The 25,716-nt window shown below is 36.0% G+C and overlaps 2 protein-coding genes across 2 annotated transcripts; both read right to left on the bottom strand.

Moving 5' to 3' along the window:
- Positions 1 to 5,115: 5,115 nt before the first annotated feature.
- LOC115794063 (carcinoembryonic antigen-related cell adhesion molecule 8-like) lies at positions 5,116 to 10,598 on the bottom strand. Its single transcript, XM_030749305.1, has 5 exons — positions 10,553 to 10,598; positions 10,241 to 10,315; positions 8,054 to 8,332; positions 7,367 to 7,633; positions 5,116 to 5,159 (listed from the first exon to the last, which is right to left on the bottom strand). Exons 1-5 carry the CDS (start codon positions 10,596 to 10,598, stop codon positions 5,116 to 5,118), a joined length of 711 nt encoding a protein of 236 aa, XP_030605165.1.
- Positions 10,599 to 18,405: 7,807 nt separating this feature from the next.
- LOC115794895 (carcinoembryonic antigen-related cell adhesion molecule 1-like) lies at positions 18,406 to 24,535 on the bottom strand. Its single transcript, XM_030750590.1, has 10 exons — positions 24,430 to 24,535; positions 23,822 to 24,139; positions 22,814 to 23,092; positions 21,840 to 22,106; positions 21,434 to 21,706; positions 21,000 to 21,257; positions 20,423 to 20,528; positions 20,026 to 20,069; positions 19,205 to 19,236; positions 18,406 to 18,836 (listed from the first exon to the last, which is right to left on the bottom strand). Exons 1-10 carry the CDS (start codon positions 24,473 to 24,475, stop codon positions 18,609 to 18,611), a joined length of 1,851 nt encoding a protein of 616 aa, XP_030606450.1. The 5' UTR covers positions 24,476 to 24,535; the 3' UTR covers positions 18,406 to 18,608.
- Positions 24,536 to 25,716: the final 1,181 nt, after the last annotated feature.

Raw genomic sequence — 25,716 nt, 5'->3', positions numbered from 1 at the left:
TGCTGGGTTTTCCTGCATTTATTTGGCATTATTTTGTCAAACTTGTGCTTGGCAAAATAGTGGGTGCACTATGTGACCTTGTCTGTACAGGTTCTCAGTCATCCAGGTCATAGTCTCTGGAGCTTGAAAAACAGGGCGACTTGATTTCTTTTTGTTTCTTGAAGACAAAAGGCTTCTTCAGTTCTCAAAACAAAAAAGGTGGAGAGACCCAGGTATTTAAACCCCAGTGGGTGTAGTCCCCTGGAGGTGGTTGTGACCCACTACTGTTCATGTGCATAATCACATGTGTGCATGAAAGGAGGTGTGGGTCATTACAATCAGTAATGTGACCTTAGCAAACTTGGCAGACTTTTGCATAGTGCTGTACTTTACCAGGTACTTTTGCTGCACTGTTATCGATTGTGTTGCTGTTAGATTGGCACAGGAATGTATTTTATTGACTGAACTTTGATTTTATTGCTGCAGTTTCAATGCAATGTCATTCCTCTAAATGGATTTAATTTTGCATAATTTGCTTACAACTCCTTTAGTTACACTTTTAATATTTTCTCTGTAATTTTGTTAAATTTATACCAAATACACTAATATCAGATGACCTTAGAGGAAGTAGAAAGAGAGTCATTTTTTCCTCCTCTCTGTTGCCACAAATAAATCATGCTGTATGACTGCTGTATTTTTAAGAAACATAGACTAACAGAGAGATATTTTGATTCCTGCGCTGAATTTCTTTGTTCACAGTACACTTACATTTCCTATTTGTGTCATTTAATTCTCTGAAAAATCAAACGTATTAGACTGTACTTTATATTAAAAAGAGGCCTATGTGATTTATACAGTGTGAAGGAAGCAGAAATGTCAATAACACAGAGCATGCCCTGCAAACCTCAGTAACTGAAAAAAAGTAAATTAATTTGAAAAATACAAGAAGAAGAAGAAGAAGAAACAGCCTTTATTGTCCCACAGAGGGGAAATTTGGGTGTAACAGCAGCCGCAGTTATTATAAATATAATAATTTACACTATTAAGAAAAGAATATATATATATATGTATATATAAAGACAACAACAAGATTAACCTTAATAATAATAATAACAATAATACTAATAAAGTATAAAATAAAACACATTATTAGAAACACAATAACTGCAGTTACATTCTCTTTGGTCTTGATTGAAAAGGTGAAAATTGGTCACATATTTGTTACAAATTCATCTTGGCATGTGGCAAATGAAAGACATCTGTTTTCAGCGAAAGAAAGGATAAGTAAGGATAAGTAATGCAAGTAGAATTGGAGCTTTAGTAACAGGTAAATAATGGTGGTAGGAAAAACCTAGACAACATTCAAGAGCATGAGACAAGAGAGTCTTCTCAAGGTTTTACGTGCTATAAACTAAGGTTATTACTTTACACAGAGGACCAGCAACGACCAAAGTACAGCACTTGTATATAGTCAGAATTACTTGCATGAAGCTAAACTGAACCACGACCTTATAGAAAAAGTTCATTAACAACAGATGTGTTGGTGGTCAGATGTGTTGATGTTGTTGATGAAAATAAAGGTCATTCAGATGATTTCAGGGTTGTTTTTTGTCAACATTTTTCAACATGGTCAGAACAATACACACAACAAAAAAATCAGCTGTAAAACTCTTGAATTATATTTAACTTTCCTCTCAAGCAGGTGTTCTGGTTTATTAACAAAGATTCTTTTGAAATACTAATGTACATGTTCAATAAATGCATTATATGTATTTAATACCTTTTATTGACACAAGATGCGATACAGTGTAACCAATGAAACTCAATATAATTTCATGTTTAAAAGTTTCTTCAGATTGGACAACTCAGAATTAATTGTATTGCATAGGTACAATCTGGAGAATAATTGTGTACACTGATATTTTCTAATTACACTGGTAAAATATGCTGGTAGAGGAAGCATGCTTTTTTAAGAGCAATGTCTGTAATTTACTGTAAATGTTCTCTGAAATAGGACATCATTTCTGCAGCCCTGCTGGTATTTGTTTTACCTGCAGACATAAAGAAATACTGTATATTTTGTGGGTTTTCCATAATTAACAGAGATACGCGTCAGACACACACAAATGAACACGCAAACTTATATATTATATATTACATTTTTATTTTTTTAAGTACTTGGCAAACATCTTGATAGGTCACTTTCAGCTCCAATGATCATTTTTTATATAGAAGAGAATCCTGAATGGCCTTTTCAGAGGTAGACAGGAAAGGTTTACAAGCTTGGATGTTTATATTCTGTAAAAATCTCAATTCCTAATAAGCATTTTGAAGGAATAATAAAACTATAAAGTAGGTCACTATCATTACACCAGAACTTTACTGATCCCTGCGTGCCAAGTTTAATCTAGGATACCCAGATGTCTGTGTTAACACTGTGTTAATAGTGTGCCTGCATTTTTTCCAAACTCAAAATTTTATTTAAAAAAATGCATTTAGGTGTCTTTAAGCAAGGTTTTTTTTTTGTTTGTTTTTTTAATCAGGATATAGACAGAGATTTATAGTAAACTGAGCTGTAATAGCATTTTGAAATGTAATACTGGGTGTTGTCTAGTGAGCAATAAATAATTGTTCTACATTTGACTGCCCAACAACACCAGAAACTTTTTCAAATTTTGAAAACTCTCTGTTAACTTTTCCTTTATGGAGACTTGTTTTACTCAAATCTTCCAAACAGGTTGTAACTCAATGGCACATTAATGATTCATCAAACTGGTTATTCAGTAGTACACAGGAGTGTTACTTTTAAGAAATGACTATTGAGTTGTTAAATAAAGACTTTAACCACAAAGGAGAATCTGAACATAAGGACAGGAAAGCTGTGATGTGCAGTTTATGCAAAGTAATCAAAAAGAAAAAAACTTGTTCCTAAGGCAATAAATTTCAGAGCTGGGTGGTTATTAATTACTTTTAAAGTGCTTTGACTCAGGAGTTCAATTCAAACTAGCCCACAATTAATAAGAGGAAAATTCAAGTTTCACTGCTTCTGGCCTCCAGTCCTACCTGGATCTATTCACTTCCTATGACCTCATCATAGGAAGGAGGGGGGGATGCATTATCTAAGGAGTTACTATGTAACCCCATCTCGACTCTCCCACCATTTTTGTTTGGGAAAAACCTCACGTTTGCACAGTTCAACTCCTACAAATGAAGAAGATAAGAGAAAATCTTATTTGATCTTATCATCTTTGCTTTAAATTCTATAAGATCTGACATTTATTTAGTTACATCACATTTGATAAAATATTGAAGAGATACTGAGTTAAAATTGCTTGTGAATCAGCACATGCAGCCCTGGTCACAAACCCTGTAGCCACTATTATATAACCATAAAAGTGTTTTCACTTGTAAAAAACTCCAAAGATACATATAAGCATGGAAGAACAGTATTAGTGTATTTAGTCTAAGTATTTTAAGTTTTAATTCTTCTGAAGTTCTGTATATTATTTGAGTAATAGCCTGCAAACATTTTCCCACAGAACATGATTTCTCCAAGCATTTGAACATAAAGGAAGTGACAACTTTTACCCGACTTGAGGAAGCTGTATTGTCCTGGACTGCACCTCCTTTAAAAAAAATTAACAAACATTAATTAATTAAAGGAAATAATAAAGTATAAACACAACAAAGCACATAAACACTACTACACACACACACACACACACACACACACACACACACACACACACACACACACACCTGTTGTAGGGGAATTGTCTCTATGTGTATTCTGGTTCGAACGTCTTCTGTTGAGAGAGATAATAACCCAATACAAGAATTAAAATGCATCCATTAAGCATTTGCCACAGATTAGTAGTAACACCAATGAAGCCTCTGGCTGACTCTTTTTAGAGTGTTAGTAAAAATAAATGAATACAACCAAAATCATTCTATAAATCCAAAAAGTATTTTTTGTGCGCATAAAAAACATTTTCCAAGTGTTTCATAACACTGACATTTTTTTTTTATGTCATTGTAATGTTAAGAAATATAATGAATTTAATACAGTCATATAAAAACAACAAAATGTAAAACAAGGGTTGGTTCCCCTGAGAAATAACAAAAAAGACTTCAATCAAAACTGGAGTTATGATTAGAAATACACAAGAAATACGAATATTTAAAAACTATATATATATTTCCAAGCTATTTCCAACATACTTTTTCTTATAAGCGCAGTACCCGATACCAACAGCTGCAACTCCAGCAATGAGGACACAACATATGATTATCACTCCATTGTTGGAAATAGCACCACATCCTGATGATTTTGCTGGGAAGATACAAATAAGAAAAAATATTTTCTCATCACATTTTCAAAACAGAAATTGGTCCATCATTTCACTAAAATGTAATTAATTCCTCATTTGTTTGATTTTGTAATTGGACAGATTTCAGTGGCTTTTTGTTTGGTACAAAGAAGAGATCCTTTGCCTGGAGAAGATTTTGGCATATTTTTATGTTCTGGTAAAACTGTGGCGACACCAGATTGCTTTGGTAAATATCTTTCTATGTCTAAGTGGAGTTCTGTACTTATAAACACTGTTGTCTTGTGAGCTTAAAATAAATCTTCATTGTTTTGTTAGCATCTCTACAGAAAAGCTTCAAGACATCTACGCTCTAAACTGTCAGTGCTATTAGACTGAAAACGAACTGCAAAATCCAAGAGGATCAACAATATCTGCAATAAACACATGCAGATACCTGTTACAGACGATCCAGGAACAGCTCATAAGGATATTTAGTTACGCTTGACAGGTATCAACCTTTTTTTTTTACCTTTACATACTATTCAGGTCAAATTGAATACATTTTGACTTTTGGCAGCAGTAAAAATACCCTACATACCATTCTTTTAGTCTGAAATTTGGTGGTGTTTCCTGTACATGTGTTGCTAAATTTTGAACAATGAGGTTGTTCAGCCCTTATCTGTTCACATGGATATGAAGTTCACCAGTGTGAGTCAAATAAAAGAAAGTTGTGGTTGTCCCGCAGAGACGGGAACCCGCTGATTTTTGAAGATCACAGGAGAATCTCAAGAAATAGTAAGACAGCATACAATCATATATGGTGCACTTAAGGAACAGAGGTCATGCCGAGGTCACGAGGTGCCTCTGCAGCTGCAAGCACAGACACCAGCAAAGTAAATAATCTAAAAATAAATAAACAATAAACAAAGCACACTACTTATACATTACAAATAGATCTATAGCTTATAATTTTAAATAGACTATTATTATTATTATTATGAGGGAATTCTTGGCCTGGAATGAAGAAAATGGAGTGAAGGCATGAAACATGACTAGTATGTAAAGATTAATGTACTCATTTGTATTGCTTTATCTTTAATGAAACAGTGTTCACATGCTGCCAACATTTGTTATTATGATGAGAAGAACTGGCATAACATGGAATCACACCAGTAATGTATTAAAGAAACTGTTTGAAGTTTGGGAGACTGAGCTTACTTATTCTTGTTTTCAGTGTCTGTTCATAGTATTCATCCATCCATCCATTCGCTTCCGCACATCCTGTTAAGGGTCGCGGGGGGGCTGGAGCCTATCCCAGCTGTCACAGGGCGAGAGGCAGGGTACACCCTGAACAGGTCGCCAGCCTGTTGCAGGGCCAACACAGTGACAGACAACCTTTCACACTCACATTCACGCGCTCATTCACACCTATGGGCAATTTAGACAGCACGGTGGCGTAGTGGTTAGCACTGCTGCCTCACAGTTAGAATACCATCTGGAAGGCCTGGGTTCGATTCCACCTTGGCCCAGGCCTCTCCCTCTCTCTGTGTGGAGTTTGCATGTTCTCCCCGTGCTTGTGTGGGTTTCCTCCGGGTACTCCGGTTTCCTCCCACATTCCAAAGACATGCATTTACTGGGGTTAGGTTAATTGGCTAATCTAAATTGCCCATAGGTGTGTTCATAGTATTAAAATTCAAAACTGTTATTGTCAGATCAGATTCTTCTTTCTATCTCTGGTAAAGACTGAGCCAAAATCCTCACAGGTTAAGCTGACAGAGGTGCCCCCAACTGGCAGTTTTGGATGATTTAACAAAAATAACCGATATGGTCTCTGATGGTCAAAGAAAGAAAAATATAAGAACAGGAACAAAACTGTGTAACTGAGGGTCAAAAATATACACTGAGATCGGTGATGGTGAAACAATAGAGCCCAGCTGAACGTCAAACAATGGGAACTGCAGAGATGTGACATAATTCTCTATGAATTAACAAGTGGATTCACTAAAAAAAAAGAAATTCAAGTAATATGATCAACTAATGTACAAAATTATTGTTTTTATGTGAAATTTTCAAATGATTTGACCTTCAAGGTCAGAACACTGAAAATCATTTTAAAGAGCATTTTAAATTAAAATTTTTAACCCTTTTGTTTTCTTTGTTCTACTGTAAATTAATTATGTGTTTATGATATTTGCAGATCACTGCATTGTGTTTTTATTTACATTTTGCACAGAGTCCCAGATGTTCGGAATTTGGGGTTGCACTGTAGTATGAAAGTACACTAAATAACAATTGAAAAGATTAGATTCGATGAGATATTCACACCATCATTAGAAGGAAAGATCATATACAGTTGAGCCACATCTGCCTGCAGCATCCAAGACACAGTTTTTGTAGTTTTGTATCTGTACACCACTATTTGATTTTAAATCAAACCATCAACATGTGATAAAAATGCAGACTTTCAGCTTTAATTAAAGGGATTATTAAAAAAAAAATGCATAAACTGCTTAGGAATTAAATACATTTTTATACATTGTCTAGCATTTTCACATTAAATATAAAAATATTCACAACAAATGTGCACTTGTCCTTTTATAGTGAAAACAGGTGCATAGTAATTTATGCACACTTCACTTTATTGTTACTACAAAATACGCCTAAACAAAAGTGTCTTCTTAATAGCTCAGAAGCACAATTTAACCAAATAATGTTAACTACCTGTTAGCGTGACAGAAATGGTCCTAAGCTTTCAGCTTTGATGTTCACATTCTCACTTTATGGCACCATGAAGTGGTGTGATAATGTTAGACTACTCAATGCTGTTCAGAACATCTAACCAACCTTGTCACATGGTAAACAAAAAATTATTACTTTTTCCTCTGCTTAAAGGGTACTTTTTGTCTGTGTTGTCATCATTGTTCATTCTAGCTGAGCTTCTTTTTCTATCAGCTGAGTAAGCATCCATGTCTAAAAACTGCATTTATGTTTTTTGTCCCAAAAGTACTTTAATATTTATATATGAGAGCATTAAATATGCCTGAATCATACATCTTTTAATAATAAATTAGACTTACCCAATATAATGATGGCTGAGGGCTGAGATGTTTGATATCTCAGAGTTTTGCTGTTAAAGGCCTGACAGCTGTAGTTTCCACTCTGACTCGTAAGAGCATTAATCAGACTGATACCTATTGCATCCGTAAAAATCAGGGATCCATTCACAAGCCAGTGATACCTTACAGAAGGCCTGGAATCAGCTTTACAACGGAAGATGATGTCTGACCCCACTTCATAGTATTCTTGTGATGGCTGTACTTTCAAATTTATATTTTCAGGACCATCTAAATGCAGAGGAAAGAGAGACGGTTTCATGTTAATTGTGTGAAAAATTCAAACGCATATAGCATTCAGGTTGTAAAATTAATACTAACATTACTCCACATCAAGTCACCAGGGAAAAAAAGATTTACGTATAATTATATTTAACTTAAACTAATTGCACTGTGATGTAAACTGTAATAATATTATATGAAAATCCCATCTAGCCATCCACTTTCTTTATCACTTATCCAGTTCACAGTTGCAGGGGAGCTGGAGCTGGTATTGTTAGAGAGGCCCATTTTTCAATTTATTCCCATATTCACTGAGACATGTGTTTTGGATATATCTAAAATTCTGAAATCTAAACTGCTGTCTAAACCTTCTGTGATGTTTGTAGATGATTTCAGATAAGTTGCTGAACATGTATGTTAGCAACTCACAGTACACAGAGAGCTTTACTGGATCACTGGTGCCACTACTGACAGGATTGGACACACGACATCTGAGTGGCCCCTGGTCAAAGCGGGTCACATTGATTATAGTTAAATTGGAGCCTCCATCAGTGAGCTGAACTCTTTCACTTGCTGTAACCTCAGAGCTGCGATTTAACCAGACGAAAGAGGTGGGGGATCCAGAGGAGGAGCAGGACAGAGTGACAGAACTGTTGAACTCAACCAAGTCTGTGCTGCTGATGGTTATTTTTATATTGGAGACTTTCTCTGTGAAAGACAAACAAAAATGGCTTAATTGTTAGCATCAGCTAACAAAAGGGCAGAAGATAAACATTACACTCTTTAGATGGAATGAACTCTAATTTGATATTTTGTTGTTTACACAGAATCCAAAAAGCATTAATGGTTTATTTCTATAGGGACAAGAAGCCTAAGCTAGTTGTGTTTTGTAAGTTGGTGTCATAGTCCTAGGTCTTAGAGGGGGTTTTGAGCTTTTATTAAATATTATATTATTATTATTTCTGTTTGGTTCTTAGTCTGATAATTACGAAGGAGTATTAGGGCCACATTGAGGAAAAAAATGTAATTGTGCATTTTGAGAATAAAGTCAAAATTTCGAGAAAAAAGTCAAAATTTCGAGAATAAAGTCGAAAATCTATTTCGAGAATAAAGTCAAAATTTTGAGAAAAAAGTCAAAATTTCAAGAAAAAAAGTTGAAATACTATTTCGAGAATAAAGTCAAAATTTCGAGAATAAAGTCAAAATTTCGAGAAAAAAGTTGAAATTTTGAGAAAAAAGTCAAAATAGTATTTTGAGAAAAAAGTCGAAATGTGCAGATTTAAGTCGTTTCAAGTCAAACACCTGCCATGCCACGTCTACTATAACCTCCAGAATGTCTTGTATTATGAGTTAGCGAAACTATACTTAAGAATCGGAACTTACTTCTCTTTTAGTACACAAAACAATGGAGTGATAACTATGAGGATGGTAATGAGATGTGCAGAAAGCTGCATCGGCTCAGAAGGAAAACCACACAAACTGGCAATGGTTAGGTGCAAGGATTTCGATGACTGCACCTTTCGTGCAGTACAGAGGGGATTTTCAGAATCACAAGTAAGGGGCTCGCCTCACGGGGAGCGACGTCGCTCGCTCTCCATTCATTTCCTTGTGCAAGGATGCAGCAATCGCTTCGCAGAAGTTCCATGAATGGAGAGGGAGCGACGTCGCTCCCCGTGTGTAGAGCCCCTAAGACAGCTGATCAAGTTGTTTCATCTACCCAAGGCATTTTGTAGAGGGTATAGCAGCCGCGGCCGTTATTTGACTTGAAATGACGACTTCGACTTTTTTCTCGAAATAGTATTTCGACTTTATTCTCAAAATACTATTTCGACTTTTTTCTCGAAATTTTGACTTTATTCTCAAAATGCACGATTTATTTTTTTTTCTAAATGTGGCCCTAATACTCCGTCGTAGATAATGGTTTATATTTTCATTTTTGTGTATTTCCTGAGTATTTTTCAGTCTTTAGTCCTTAGTTGAAGTTACTTTTAGTATTAGAGTTGATTAGTATTTCCTGTGCAGAAGATGAACTAAAAAAACATGCATTGTACTTCACCACAGTGTGTTCTTACTGTACCTGTTCTTTTATGCAGGTCAAGTAAAGGAGAAAAGCCTGTGAAAAACATATAGGGCCAGATTTACAAATATCTGTGGCACTCTTTTGACATTAAAAAACCTGCTGTATTTACTAAAGACGCACGCTTTAAATTTTGTGACTGAAAGTTGTTGACAGGGGTATTTTTGTGGCTGGCCCCATGTCATATGTATTTTTAAGAGTTTGTGGGGAATAATATTATATGACACAAACAAATGAGATTTATTAAGGTTTGCAGTATGCAATTTACTGCAAATTGCGCTTTACTCAGGAACCTACTCGAGCAAAATGGACAGAAAGATGTTACAAAGTCTGTTCACTGTCACTGTGTGCTTGTCAGGTTTTTATAGACTTCTGCGTCAGCCTGTACTTTTTGTTTGCTTGTTTATTTGTTTGTATTTGTTTGTTTTATAAACTTATTTAAAGCTCATTTAAAATCTGCTTATTTCTAAATATAAATATTGTTAACATTAGGGGGAAAAAACACACAATAATGCTGTTGGAATTCAACATCTTCTCACCGTGTATGTCCACTGTGGTGTGTCCTGCCGTAGCTGTTTCAGCAGGTGATGGCACACCATTTCCTTCCATAAAACCTGGGGGGTGAGGGAGAGGGGCTTAAAATTATTAAAACATATATTACATAACCAAAATAAATAACTGTGGATCTTATTTTATTTTGACAAACGTGTGGTTGTCAAAACAACTTTTAGCCAGCTGTTGCTTCTGCTCTCATTAACTACTCTCTCTTTGACCAACAGCATGTGGGTCATGTGACTTATCTAAAGAATTTGACACAGTTTTGCTGATCACCTTGAATGTAAGATTCTTACCTGTGAAAGCCACATAGATGATGAAAATCAGTGGTAACACAGCCATTCATAGAAGCCTCGTGAGGTTTGCAGAAGAAGAACGTTCAACGATCAGACTGACCCCCAACCTGCCACACGCTACGATAAATGAATATCTGCTTATAAGGCATGTTGCGAATTTCCTGCACAAAGAGAGTATCCCACGAAATCCATGACACGCCTCACCTTCTCCCCAGAAAACCTAGAATATGTCTCCCTCCTGTGGTGACAATATGTTTGTGCAAATATAAATTTTACAAATTCCCTGGTCTGAAGAGGAGAGAAAGTATTGGGTTTACTTTCATGAACCTTTCTGGCAATGATAATAATGTTGACACTTATTGTGTTTTCACACTGTGAATAGGAAAGACAATGGGAAATATTTCTGTAATGTAATGTAGGTAAATACCTAAACAAGTAATGGATTTTAACAGTATGTAACCTGCTGTTTAGTACAAATTACTGTCCACACATGGTTTCACAATATTAACAACAAAATATTGTGTAACTGATATTGTGTAAATTGTATATTTTGTTAAATCTGTGCAATTAGCTAAATATTTGTGATGCTGCTGTTACTAGGTGTACTTATTGTATTTATTAATGTTTCACACATAAACAGTTAACCAGAAAATAGCATAGTATGTTAAACTATATATAATATCTATTATATAATATAAATAAATAGCATGCAGTCGTACACATGCGTGCAATGCATGTCACAGTTTTGAAATGAAAGTGTTTGTAATTTAGAATAGTTTTCAACCAAAATGAAGTAAACCTCCTATCAAAATAATGTGAAGAAGCAACCACTATTAAAACATTTATGTATTACATTTTTTAAAAAGTGGAACTGAATTAAATAATTTCAAGTGATGAGGGGACTTTGATGTAATGACAGTTTGTACCACAAAGTGGTGGAAAGAGGAAGAAGACTTTTCTTTTTTTTTTTACTAGTAAAATATTTATACAAATATTTGTGTATATCAGATTTAAAATGCAAATGTTTACATAGTGACATATTGACATTTACTTTTGAGGGGTTTGAATTGTACTGAGGCTGAACTTCCCCAAAACCAGAGGTGTTGATATATTTCCTGCAGCTATATTTCATTCATTATGACCTACAGTATTTTGGCCATCCATAGACTTTATTTCTCAAATGCTTTAATGTAACAACATGACATATTACTGTGCCAAGAAAACAGAAGACATTCAGCTCAGTATCAAACCAGGGGCTAATAATCTTCTCACCTGTACTCTAGTATCAAATCTTCATCATCTACTGATTCTGTTCCATCTGCTTTTTAAATTCAGTAGTTCAACCTCTCCAAAAGAAACCTCCACTGGACCCTCTGGTCCAATTTCAAACTTACACTTCTTATCTAAATTTTTTGGAACACTCTGTTGCTTGTCAATTGATTCTACTATGATATATTATACAAAATTATCTTTAGCTCTAAATGCTAAATGCAATGAAATATTCAAAATATAAACAAAGTGTAGTTTAAAAAAAATACAAGATAAAAGTATTAGTGCTGCAGTTTTGACTGATATATCAGTTTATGTGCTATGATTATGTTGCTTATACTAATATATGCTGTGAATTTCATGAGTCAGTGTTGTTCCATAAATCCAGTAACTTGTCTGAAAAGCATCACTTTGTTTTTGTTGTTTTTACCGAAGACCTTGCTGACCTGTTTTTGTTTTGTGCTTTTGTTTTTGTTTTTGTTTTTGTTTTTTTTCACATGACCAGACGCTGTCATATCTTAAAGACCTCTTGGTACCTTATTAACCTCATGGAGCACTTCTCTCTCAGACTGGAGGCTTACCTGTGATTCCTAATTTTCAAAAATAGAATGGGAGGCAAATCCTTCATCTTTCAGGTCCCTCTGCTACAGAACCAGCTCCCAGTTTGGATTTGGGAGACAGACACTCTCTCTGCTTTTAAGATTAAGCTTAAAACTTTCTAAAGCTTATAGTTAGGGCTGGATCAGGCGGCCCTATACCAGCCTTTTGTTATCCTGCATTGGGCTTACTCTGCTGTTGGGCTTCCCATGATGCACTAAGCATTACTTCTTCACTCACTGTATGTGCATTTAAACACCACTACTGTATTTAATCACTCACAATATTGATTATTATATATTTATGAAACTCTGGTTCTCTCTCCTGTAGTTTGCCTTCTGTCCTGTCTTCTTCTGGCCTATTCTCTTTTTCCTCATCTCCAACTGGTCGCAGCAGATGGCTGCAACTGGTTGGTCCCTGTGACAGGGATACTTTCAAAAATGAGCTGCCTGGTTGGGGTTTTCTCTTCCTTGAGAGGAGTGTTATTGTGACTTGGCACTACATAAATAAAACTGATATGAATTGACCACAACATCAGTGCAGACAGAGCCATAAAGTTTGTTAGAATCTGCCGGTATAAATTTTTGTATAAACAGAGTATCCCTTGTTCCTTCAATATTGCCACTACTTATTCCAACATTGCACTGCTATGCAGTAACATAATCTGCTCTGGGCTCTGAGATCCCACACGATGTTTTAATAATGACAACATGTAAATCATTTATAATCACAATTAAAATGCATTCAACTGTGGTAGTAACATTAATGTTTATTGTGATTATAGTGCAGTACCTGGCACTGCAAAAGATGATGCAGCCACATCACTAAGCACACATCAAGCACAATGTCACCAAATCCAGTTCTATAATTTGACTTAGATTTTGTTCTGTAAACACAGCGTGTTGATGCCAGGGCTCTGTGTGCTGTTAAACAGTGTCTGTGAGAAACAGAAGAGACATGAGCACAGTATTCATCTGCAGCCTTATCACTTACTCTATTTACTCTGCTCATGTGGATGTGTTGGCTGCCCTCTCCCCTCCCTGATGGACATCTACACCTCCCGCTGCATCAGCAGAGCCAGGAACATCATCAAGGACAGCTCACACCCTGGCTTTGACCTGTTTGACCTGCTGCCCTCTGGCAGGCGCTACAGGTGCATCAAAGCCAGAACAAACAGACTCAAGAACAGTTTCTTCGCCAGAGCAATCACCACCCTGAACTCACACACTCACCCACCGTAACTGTGCAACACCCACATCTCTGTGCAATATTATATTATTCATACTGAACAATATCTAACATTCCTATATTGTGTAATATCCAGTACTCATTCACTAGTGTAATATTCATTCACCAAGTGCAATATTCATCATCTTCATTATTATATGTATACACATATTTACTTTTCTTACGATGTACAGATGCACCAATGTATGTATATATTTTTATACATTCTATTTTTTGTATATTTTACACATTGTTTATTTTCTGTATATCTCTTGATTATACTAGATTATAATATTTTTATAATATTTTTATTTTTATTTTAGAGAGTTTGATTTTCTGTTGCATGGCACTGAACAGGAATGGCCCTCCAATCTCATTGTACATCCTATATAATGACAATAAAGGCATTCTATTCTGGATGAAGTACCAGAGCACTTTGTTGCCTATAAGCCAGCAACACAGTTTGTTGATAATGAGAAGAATGAGGTTAACAAGTTAATATTTAATGGTTGTTGGAATCTTCAGAATATCTGCAGCTTACTATAACTCAGCAAAGTGAATGTATATACATTCACTTATATTTAGATTAGTTGAAAGCATGCGTGTGCGTGCCGGGGGGGAGTACAGTAGCATTGTGGTTAGCACTGTTGCCCCAAAGCAAGAAGGTCCTGGGTTTGAACCCGCCAGCTGGCTCGGACCTGCCATGTTCTCTGTCTGTGTCTTTTCTATGGGTACGTCCGTTTCCTCCCACAGTCCAAAGACATACAGTTAGTGGGGTTACCTCCTTCTCCCAGCCACCTCCTCCAGTTTATCCAGGGACATAATATGCTCTGGGTCTACCACGAGGCCTCCTCCTGGTAGGACATGTTTGGAACACCTCACTCAAGTGACGCCCAGTGGGGAATCCTATACGCCTGAACCACCTCAAATGGCTCCTTTTAATGTGGAGGAGAAGCAGCTCTACTCTTCACCCTATCTCTAAGGGAGAAGCTCTCCAACCTTCAGATAAAGCTCCTCTCTGCCTCTTATATCCGCAATCTCATTCTTTCGGTCACTACCCAAAGCTCGTGACCATAGGTGAGGAGAGGGACTCACCTATGGTGACCGACTCAGCTCTCTCTTTGCCACAATGGACTGGTGCAGCATCTGCATCAATGCAGCCATGGCCCCAATCCGTCTGTCAGTCTAACCTCCACCCCCCTCCCCCACTCGTGAGCAAGACCCGAGATACTAAAACTCCACCACTTGGGGCAGCACAGATCAGATTCTGAGGCCACCCAAGTGGAAGCTTGCTGCCTCTTGGCTATGCCTATAAATTATGGTCATAATTTTTATGAACAGAATTGGTGACAAGTCTTATTCATACAATAACAGGAAGAAAAAACAAAAACCTAAGAACATTCATAGAAACAATGCAGCATTTCAATTCTTTCTTATGGTTAGGTGATTCATTAACATGGAACATTTACACACAGTATTTTAACACTGCTGTGAGCTTATTTGTTATTAATTTTCATTCATTACTTGTTTGTTTAATAGGAATAGACCCCTGAGTAAAAATCATTAAATGTAAAAGAGTTTATGTAGAGCTGAATGTGCTAAATGTTGGTTCAAAAAAAGAAAAAAAAATAGCACAATGTTCCTAGCAGCATCACATCATTAACTTTTTAATGATGTGATTAATTGTCATTAATGTTCTTATACAATGATTTTAATGCTGTCAGTATAAAAGCGTTGTAATCTTTACTGTTACTGTTCTGCCACCAGCAGAGCACACTACAGACTATTTTTTAAAGAAGGCGGAAGTTTCCTAAACATTGTGAGGAAATGTGCCATTAAAATTTGTTACACTGCAAGGTTGAAGTTAGCTTTAGCAAGTTTTGAGGTGATGGTGTGTTTATTTTTATTCATGAATGTATGGAGTCGTCAAAATTATTTAAAAAAAAAATTAGAAACAGCTGTTTTGACAGTGCACAACTGTTATCATTCCTCATCAGAGCACTAGATGGCACTGTCTCACATCAGTCTTTTCATTACTTGTATCTTCCTCTTGTTCTAAAGAAGGGCTTCATAAAAAGTCCTGAACAGGAAATGATCTGGACTGTTATCAGCAGATCTTTAGACTGCTGTTGATAGTGTTATAAAGCCGCCTCACATTGTATTTCCTCTTTTTCTGAATTGTACTCAGACAGTATTCCTTTATTCTTCTTTATTTCTCTCTCTCTCTCTCTCTCTCTCTCTCTCTCTCTCTCTCTCTCTCTCTCTCTCTCTCTCACACACACACACACACACACACACACACACACACAGAGCAAGAGAGAGATTATTTAGCCCCATGAGTGTGATTGTACTGTAACATATATTGTGAACTATGAAGCATACTTAACTACTTAGATCAACAATTATTTCAACAGGGTTTTATTTTTTTTTTTTGTTATTATTGGTTTTTTTTAAATTATTATTATTTTATGATCTCTTTGTCACTAGTAGATGAGTTTTCCCACTGGTCATACACTAAAATAAGTCATTAAATAAGATCTGTCTTTAAATAGATGGGGCTTTTCAAAAGAAACAATTAAAAGCAAAAGAGTAAAAGACTGTTATCCGCTATTACTCTGTAATCATGAATTAGTAACATAATTCTACTTTTAAATTTGAGCAAAAGCACAACAGAAATATCTACATCATACGTTCATTAACAGGAAACTGCACTTTTCTTTGATTTTATTGCTGTAATAACATTAGGTTGGCATGGCAATGTATTTTGTTCGCAATGAACTTTGAATTTATTGCTGCAATTAAAATGCAGCACCACTCCTGGATCTTGTATAATTTGGCTACAGCTACTTCCTTCAGTTACACTATTGTAACATTTTCTCCTTCATTTTTGAAAGTTTAAACCAAGTTTCAAAGAAACTTTTTGAGTATGCCACATTTAAGATGTGCTGTATGATTGCTGTATTTCTAACACAGACTAAAAAGAAGATATTTATGTTCCTAATATGAACTTCTTTGTTATCCACCTCATGTATAGTTTCCTTCTTACTACATTTTAAATAACAGATACTCAAAGAAACAAATGTATCTGTACTTTAGATAAAGAGATCCATGTGATCTATGCAGTGTGACGGAAGCAGAAATAATGTGGAAGATACTCTGTAAACCTCAGTAACTGAAAGAATAGTTTATTTAATTAAAGAAGCGAGTATGTTATTTCAAATGCAGAAAAAAATTATCACTTACATTCATTACAGCCCAAAGTGAAAAGGTGCAAACTGGTCACATATTTATTACACATTTATCTTGGCATGTATCAAATTAAAGATTTCTGTTTTCAATGGCAGTAAAACAAAAATTTATTTTCTTTGTTTTTCAGAATTAACAACAGGAACACATGCAAATACATACAAATACACAGAAAAGGAAGGAAAACAGGAACAAGAAAGAAAATTGAGCCCTGCAATTTCCACAACGCTGTTATGCTTAATAAGAAATACTACACATTGTGTATACATTTTTATTTTTTAAGAAGTTAGCAAACCTTTTGATAATCAACTTTCAAGATATTTAATAAATTGTCCTCGTATTTAGAAAAACAAAACTAGCTAAGCAGCAAAAAGAGCAAGTGAAGAAGCTTCTTTTCCAAACATCTGCAATCCAGTGTTTATTTTTACACTTTTTTTTCTTATTTGCACCTGGAACATGTAATTACATAAGAGCAGAGGGGCTACCCATGAGAGAAAATACCAGTATGTATACATGACCCACTTCTAGATTTTATTCATTCAGTTTTTTGTTTTGTTTTGTTTTGTTTTATTTTTGGAGGAGAAACTCCAAAGACAATTGAGTTATGAGCCTTCTTCAGGAACATGTTTAATACTTAGTTTTTATCAAAGCAATGATGCATTTAAACCTGACATCTGGTGTTGATCTGAGTCATCAAGTAAATTTATTATTATTTATATAGAACAGAAACATGGTCACAACTTTTACAATTTTAAAATGAATCTGAGTAAGTATTTTGAAGGGATTAAAATGATAAAGGAGCTCATTGTCATTATGCATATGCATACATGTACTTTAGTCATCATTCAGGTTCACTTCTCCCAGGAACAAATCTACAGTTCCCTCATGTTTATGTAAACCCTGATGAAGCTAATGCATTTAAAGTGAACCTTTATTTCATCCCAAGCTCAAAATATTTCTAATAAAGAGCTTATGAGTATCTTGAAGTAGTTTTTTATTATTATATATCAAATACAAATAGGGATTTACAGTAGCTGTAGTAGCATTTTAAAATGTGGTCTAGGCTATTGCACATGGTTGCTCTAAACTTGCCCAACCACACCAGAAAATCTTTGAAAGCCTGGATTCATTCAAGATATTTTTTTTTTATTTTATTTTATTAGCCCAGCAATATTATTGGTTATTGTCACTGTGGACCTTCCCTTTGTGGGGACAATAAAGTGGATTTTACTAAAATTTTTCAAAGACTGCAACATCTTTATAGTTCACTAAAGTAATAATATATTAATGATTTGTCAAACTGATCATCAAGTAGTATCCAGGAGTGTTCCTTATAAAAATTAAACTATTTTATGAGTTGTTAAATAAGGATTTTGTATTTAACCACTAAACCACAAATTAGATGCTTGTATGAAATAACATAATAATATATTACGTCAAACCTGTGACAAACTTAGTTATTATCTGAATCAAATAAAAAGAATATTACTGCTCAGATAACTGCATTTGCACTGACTGTACACAGAAAATGATGAACACAAGGACAGGAAAGCTATGATATGCAGTTGATGCAAAGTAATAAGGAAACATTGTTCCCTTGACAGTATCTGTCATAGCTGGTTGATTATTAACTGCTTTTGAAGTGCCTTGACTTCAAGTCCAAACTAGCTTACTTCTTCTGGCCTGCTTGGATATGAATCTATTGTATCCAAAACAGTCAGTGTTTGCGAATCTGAGAGTAAATCTGTGCACCATTAGTCTCAGGCTGAGGGGCTGGCCTCTTCGCTCGATTCATGTGGGTGTCATATGTAGGAAGGGTGGATGCTGCAGGAGCCCTGCTGTTCATTTGGACATGAGCATAATCTGTGGAGTCATTCTCTAACCCCGTCTGAACTCTCTCGCCATTTCTGTTTGGGAAAAACTTGATGTCTGCATAGTTCAACTCCTACAGGTGAAAAAGAGAGTACAAAAATATTACAACTGTGAAGTTCAGGGGATCTTATCATCTTTGTTTTAGAATCTATCAGATCATACTTTAACCGTTACATAAAAATAAGTCTTTGGAAACATTTGGTTAATATTACCAATAACAACCATGAGCCAAAACTGTTACGTGGCATTTAAGTCAAACTCTGAGGTTCAAAGTCTGATCATTAGCACTATGATAAACAAGCCTTAGTTGAAGTTGAAAGATGGGGGAGGGAGGCTCTGTGAATCAGCCCATACAGTCCTGTTTACTTAACAACTATAAAAGTATCCCACATATATAAAAAGTTAAACTTAAGTGAATGTAAAGGAACTAACGACTTTTACCTGAGTTGAGGAACCTGCATTATCCTGGCCTCCTTTAAAAAGCAAAACAAAAACAAAATAATGACTACTTAAATTAAATTAAATTAAATTAAATTAAATTAAATTAAATTAAACTTAGGGAGTAAATAATAAAGTACAAACACACACACACAAACACACACACACACAAACAGGCATTGATTTCAGAGACGCAGGGACAGAACTGCCAACTCGCATGTCTAGAACTAGACAAAAACAAATAAGGACAAGAGGAAGAAATCATCCTTATACATGCACTGACTCAGCAGGGATAATATTACCTGATTTAAACAGAATACATTTATGCTGAACAGTTACCTCAGGTCTGGTTTTCTGTTTTCCTTTACAATTTCACGATAAACTGACCCAGAAACTGTACTAGTATTTATACCAGTGAATTTTATAGCACAAGCTGCTTTCACACACATATTCATACAGCTATTTCTTATTTTATTTTCTAAAAAGTTTTCTAGCCTTTCCACGCTTTTACCTCTCAAACACAGACTCGCTTACTGATGGATGCAACAGTGACAATTTGAGGTTCAGTAACTTGCCCATGGGCATTTTGACAGAAAGACGGGAAAAAACTGGGGATCAAACCACTGACCTTCTGATTAGTAGATGATCTGCTCTACCTGCTGAACCACAGCTGCCAATGAAATCTCTAATAATACCTTGGAGTGGACCCTATGAGCCCCAGGTCCCTGCTTAATTTGTCCCACCTAGTGCTCAGCAAAACCTCCACCAATGCGTGCACGCACGCACGCACACACACACACACACACACACACACACACTCTAACCTGTTGTAGTTAAAGTGTCTCTGTGTATAGATTCCTCATGTGTTCTGCTGAGAGGGATAATGAGTTATCACTATGCATTTGAGAGACATTTATAAAACATAACAAATAACAACAACAAATATCACCAGTGAAGACTCTGCCTGACTGTTTTTTATAGTATTAATCCCTGTTCAACACACACAAATATTACAATTAACATTCTATAAATCCAAACTTTTTAAAAACTTTTACTGCATCAAAAGTTTTACAAACAGGGTTTTTTTTAAGTGTTTCATAACACTGCTTTTCTGAAATGTTTATGCTAATTACTATTAAGACATACTATTAATTTAATATGTTCACATAAAAACAACGAAATGTAACACACATTCAAAAATTACAACTATTTCCAACACACTTTCTCTTATAAATGTAGTACCCTCCACCAACAGCTGCAGCTATGATGACACAACATGCGATTACTATTCCAGCGATGCAACCAGCAGCACATGGTGATGGCTTGTCTGGGAAGGCAAGAATGAGAAAAAATATTTTCACATTAAGTTTTTAAATTGCGCGCATATATTAATGGTATTGTATTAAAACTCATTCAGGAGCTTTTGCTGGTGTGCGGACTCTTACTTTTCTTTTTTCTTTAAACAGAAATTGCCCCATCATCATCTCACAGTCATGTAATAATTTCCCCTTTTGTTTGATTTTGTAATTGGACAGGTTTCAGTGTCTATTTGTTGGTGCAAGTATTTGCAAATGTTGGAGAACATTTTGTAATGTTTCAGTGTTCTGGTAAAACTGTGAAGGCACCACGTGGCTTTAGCAAACATCTTTCTATCTTTAAGTGGAGTCCTGTACTTAAAGACGATGTTGTCTCATGAGCTTAGAATTAATCTTCACCTGTCGGTATAAAAGATCTCTAAGGAAAAACTTCAGGAAATCTATCAATGGCATGACAGTGAAAGTTAACTACATGCAGGTACCTGTTACAGTCAGTGCATGCACTGCTGATGAAGATGTTCTATCAGTTACATTATTCCATGCTTGACAGGTGTAGTTGCCACTGTCAGAAAGTTTAACCTCTTCCTTAATGTACTCAGCAGAATTCCTGGTTATCTCTGTCCCATTAAAGAACCAGGTGAATCTGACAGATGGTGTGGAGTCAGCAGAGCAGGTCAAAGTTAAGGTGCCTTTGATATTTATCTTTTTTGGACCTTCGATTTGAACATTTTCTGGTCCATCTGAAAAAAAAAAAGGTATTTATAAAATAAATGATTAAAAAATCAAATGTTTTCTTTGCTTTTAAATAAAAATTCTGCATTACATGGCTACAAAGAAAACATACTGTCATTTGCACTTCAATATTATGTAATTGTATGCATGAGCAGTAATGTACACTGAACAGCATTTCACTTACAATTAACAACCATGACATATTTAGCTCTATCACTGCTGATGGGGTTGCTGATATCACAGAAATATTCTCCTTTGTCTTTCCTCTTCACGGTGTTAAAGGTCAACACTCTGTTATTGTCAGAAAGGGTCATGTTGTCAGCGAGGGTCAAATCTGAGCCATCCTTCATCCAGTTTCTGGTGAAGACTGAGCCAGAAGCCTCACAGGTTAAGCTGACTGAGTTCCCCTCAACTGGCAGGTTTGTTGGTGGTTTGACAGAAGCACCTGATATTTTCTCTGTTTGCCAAAAAGATAAAAGATTAGGAAAGAAAATGCCTGAACAGACGGACGATATGACTACAATCCACTATATTTTGCTCAGGAGAATAAAAAAACTAAATTATTATTTTTAACAATAAATTAGACTTACCCAATACAGTGATGGCTGAGGGCTGAGATCTTTGAGATCTCAGAGTTTTGCTGTTAAAGGCCTCACAGCTGTAGTTTCCACTGTGATTCATCTGGATGTTCATCAGTCTGAGCTCTGATCCAGTATCAGGCAGCTGATCTCCATTCAGAAACCACTTAAACTGGGCAGGAGGTCTGGATCCAACTGAGCAACTGAGGCTGATGTCTGACCCGACTGCAACGTATTCTTGTGGTGGAGATAAGATCAAATTTATATTTTCTGGGCCATCTAAATAAAGAGGAAACAGAGAAAAGTTGATGAATTGTATGAAAAATCTGAAGGTATGTGGCATTCAGTTTGCTTTATAGGGAGGTTGTAAAATTATTATGAACAACTACATAACTCCACATCAAATGTAATGTATTAAAACAAGACCCTCTAAATGAAATTAACTGCACTGTGATTTAGCTGATCACAGATCACAGCATGGTGGTGTGGTGGTTAGCACTGCTACCTCACAGCTGGAATAACATCTATAAGGCCAGGGTTCAATTCCACCTTGTCCCGGTCAGTTTGCGTGCTCTCCCCGTGCCTGCATAGGTTTCCTCCCACAGGTTAGGTTAACTCTAAATTGCCCATAGGTATGAATGGTTGTCTGTCTCTCTGTGTTAGCCCTGTGACAGACACCTGTACAGGGTGAATCCTGCCCCTCGCCCTATCACAGGGGGCAGGATACACTGTTACCCTGAATGGGATAAGAGGATGGATGGAAACTGTGATAATGTTCATTTAAAAAAAAATTGCCTATCTAGTTCAGGATTGCAGAGGGCTGAAGCCAATCATGGCTGGTCCATCCATCCAATTTCATCTGCTTAACTGAACTAGAGAATGTGTTTCAGAGATATCTAATATTCTGAAATCTAAAATTATATCTAAACTCTCTCTGATGTTTGTGTTCTCAGATAAATTACTGAGCATTTAGGGTTGTAACTCACAGCTAATGGAGAGGGTTATTGGATCACTGGTGCCACTGCTGACAGGATTGGACACACGGCACCTGAATGGTCCCTGGTCAAAACGGATCACACTGATGATAGTCAATCTGGAGCCGCCATCAGTGAGCTGAACTCTGTCACTTGCTGAAACCTCAGAGCTGCCATTTAACCAGAGGAAAGAGGTGGGGGATCCAGAGGAGGAGCAGGACAGAGTGACAGAACTGTTGAACTCAACCAAGTCTGTGCTGCTGGAAGTTACCAACACACTGGAGACTTTCTCTGTGAAAGAAAATCAAAATAGTTTAATTGTTGGCATCAACTAACAAAAGGACAGAAAACAAACATTAAAATTATTAGGATTGAATTCCACCTAAACTGTGTCACAAGGAGTCAGAGCTTATGTCAAAGGTCAAAGCAGCAATAATAAAATTGTCATTAAAAACCTTTAATGAAGCACTGTACAGTACCAGCCATAACTTCTAAATCATTTCATTCCTATCATGGACAATATCTACTCCCTAAAGTGACTCTGCTTTGAACAGAATATATAAAACAAATTTACTTGAAGTTGAGTCCTCAGTCTATTTATCTTAGTCAGTCCTACCTTTAAATAAACCATTGCATTTCTTACACCCACATAATATTTTAATCAGACTTTGTAAAACCTTTAATATAGCAATTTGAAGAATAGGAAAGATTATTGCAAGATTGCATTAGATAGATAGATAGATAGATAGATAGATAGATAGATAGATAGATAGATAGATAGATAGATAGATAGATAGATAGATAGATAGATAGATAGATAGATAGATAGATAGATAGATAGATAGATAGATAGATAGATAGATAGATAGATAGATAGATAGATAGATAGATATAATCCAACAGTGAGTACAGGTGAAGCAAAAAATATACTACTACTTGCAGTTTTTTCCATGTTATTATCATGAAACCTTTTAGATACTTTAAACAGAATTATGCTTTTAGATTTCAACACTTGCTCACCATATATCATTAGAGTAGTACTTCCAACCTTCGCCTCACCAGCTGATATAATGTTAACTGAATATGGTCCAGTGTCAGAAAGAGCCAGATCCCTGAGCTCCAAAGATCCAGAAGATGAGAAGAAGGTGATCCTGCCTTCATAATCTGGGTCAGTTACATTTGAAGAAGTTGAGGTTATTATAGTCTTAGAACCATTGAACGACCAGATCACAACTGAAAATGGTGTTTCTGCTGTCAGTGTTGTAGTGAACATCACCGACTCTCCTACAGCTGCATTCAGAGGACCATCAGGCAACAAACCAGCTCCTTCAGTCAAACCTGGAGGGGACGATAGAAAATTAATAAAACAAAACAGTCGTGGGATTTATAAAGATTAACATGAAACACGGCTGAAGAGTTAAGACTATTTTCATTAGGAGTTGATGGCAGCTTTTCCAGATCAAACCGCACATATACACACGAAAAAACGCGTGGTTATTAAAACCACTGTTAACCACCTGTTGCTTTCAGCGACTTGTCGCTGCTCTACGTCCTTGGCCAACAACCGAAAGAAAATGTAACTTTAAAGAAACTAAGTTCTACTGAATATTTAAATTTAAGTTTCTTACCTGTAAAAGCCAAAAAAACGAAAACAAGCTGCGGTAACAGAGCCATTAAATAAAACTCCGGGAGGAGTGCAGTTAGGGATGTTCAACTACCAACCTCACCGTCATATGTCACTGATTCATTACGGTGAATGAAACTCCACTTACTAATGCGCGATACAAATTTCCTGCGCAACGAGAGTGTCATACATTTCTTAAAAACAGAAAACGTGTAAGGCGCCTCCCTCGTGTGGTGAAAACGCGTTTCTGCAAGACATGAAGGTTTAATTTCAATTTTACAAATCATTTGGACTAATGCTGATGTCCAATTAGTATTTAATCAGTGTTTTTTATGCCATGAAATGGCATACAAACTCAAATTTAGGCTGGTGAATCAGACCCTCCCACTGCTTCCAAAATGTTTGTTACTAGTCCTGCAGTCTCTCAGCCACACATTCACACACTCCTCACACATCCGTTTTCTCATGGGACTGGAAACAAAAGTATTTAGTCATAAAATCCTCTACAGCGTCAGGGACAAAGTGAGAAAGAACCCCAAAATTCTCATGTTGAGACATGAAATCAAGTATGCTGCTCAGCCTCTCTCTGTTCTCTCACACTGAGGTCACAGTGAGATGTTCTGATTTCCAATAATATTATAAATATAATATTATAATATTTATAAAATAATACCTGCCATCCAAAATCAATACTGAATGCTGAAAAACGATCTATCTATCTATCTTGCTGAGGGATTCATCTTCATTTCCTGTGTTCTTGCTGTTGGGTGGCTCCTTGAGGTCCTCTGCAAACACCTGAGAGTCACAGACAGATGTGTGGGATACACAGACAGCAGCAGACATCTTGACTTCACAGTAGGAAAAATACAGGCGTAGAAATGATGACTGTATTCCAAGTAGAAAAGCTCAGGGAATGTTCCTTGAAGATTATTGTTTGCTGGGTCATATTTGACTGATTTTGTTGTTTGGACTGGAGGACTTGTAATAATGTGTTAATAATTAAAGAGTGCAACAAAGTAAACCTTGAGGAAAGCAAGTTTACTTCCTTGTGCTACCTTTATATTCAGTAACATCCCATCATTCATGAACTGGACTCGGCAAAGGAAAAAAATCACAGAGTGAAAGACATCAGTTTGTGAAATGGATGCAGCTCTGATATACTTTATCATTCTTGGGATCATCTCAGGTGAACTCGCTTGTACAAAATAGCATGATGACATTCACAGTATGTTTTTCTACTCAGATAACATGGATCAGTGTACGCTCTTGATAGTTATAAGAAGAACTATAA

Source organism: Archocentrus centrarchus, chromosome 16, assembly GCF_007364275.1.
Source record: "Archocentrus centrarchus isolate MPI-CPG fArcCen1 chromosome 16, fArcCen1, whole genome shotgun sequence".
Classification (NCBI taxonomy): Eukaryota; Metazoa; Chordata; class Actinopteri; order Cichliformes; family Cichlidae; genus Archocentrus; species Archocentrus centrarchus.
The sequence above is the reverse complement of the archived record's forward strand: the minus strand, read 5'-3'. Positions and strand labels throughout refer to the sequence as shown.

Coding starts and splice junctions, on each gene's coding strand:
- LOC115794895 (XM_030750590.1), bottom strand. CDS start 24,475: ATGGCTCTGTTACCGCAGCTTGTTTTCGTTTTTTTGGCTTTTACAG. Junction 20,070..20,422: donor TACTACATTTATAAGAGAAA/GTGTGTTGGAAA, acceptor CCCTCTCAGCAG/AACACATGAGGAATCTATAC. Junction 18,837..19,204: donor ATGCAGGTTCCTCAACTCAG/GTAAAAGTCGTT, acceptor TTTCACCTGTAG/GAGTTGAACTATGCAGACAT.
- LOC115794063 (XM_030749305.1), bottom strand. CDS start 10,598: ATGGCTGTGTTACCACTGATTTTCATCATCTATGTGGCTTTCACAG. Junction 8,333..10,240: donor CACCACAGTGGACATACACG/GTGAGAAGATGT, acceptor TGTCTTTCACAG/AGAAAGTCTCCAATATAAAA. Junction 7,634..8,053: donor AGTAAAGCTCTCTGTGTACT/GTGAGTTGCTAA, acceptor CTCTGCATTTAG/ATGGTCCTGAAAATATAAAT.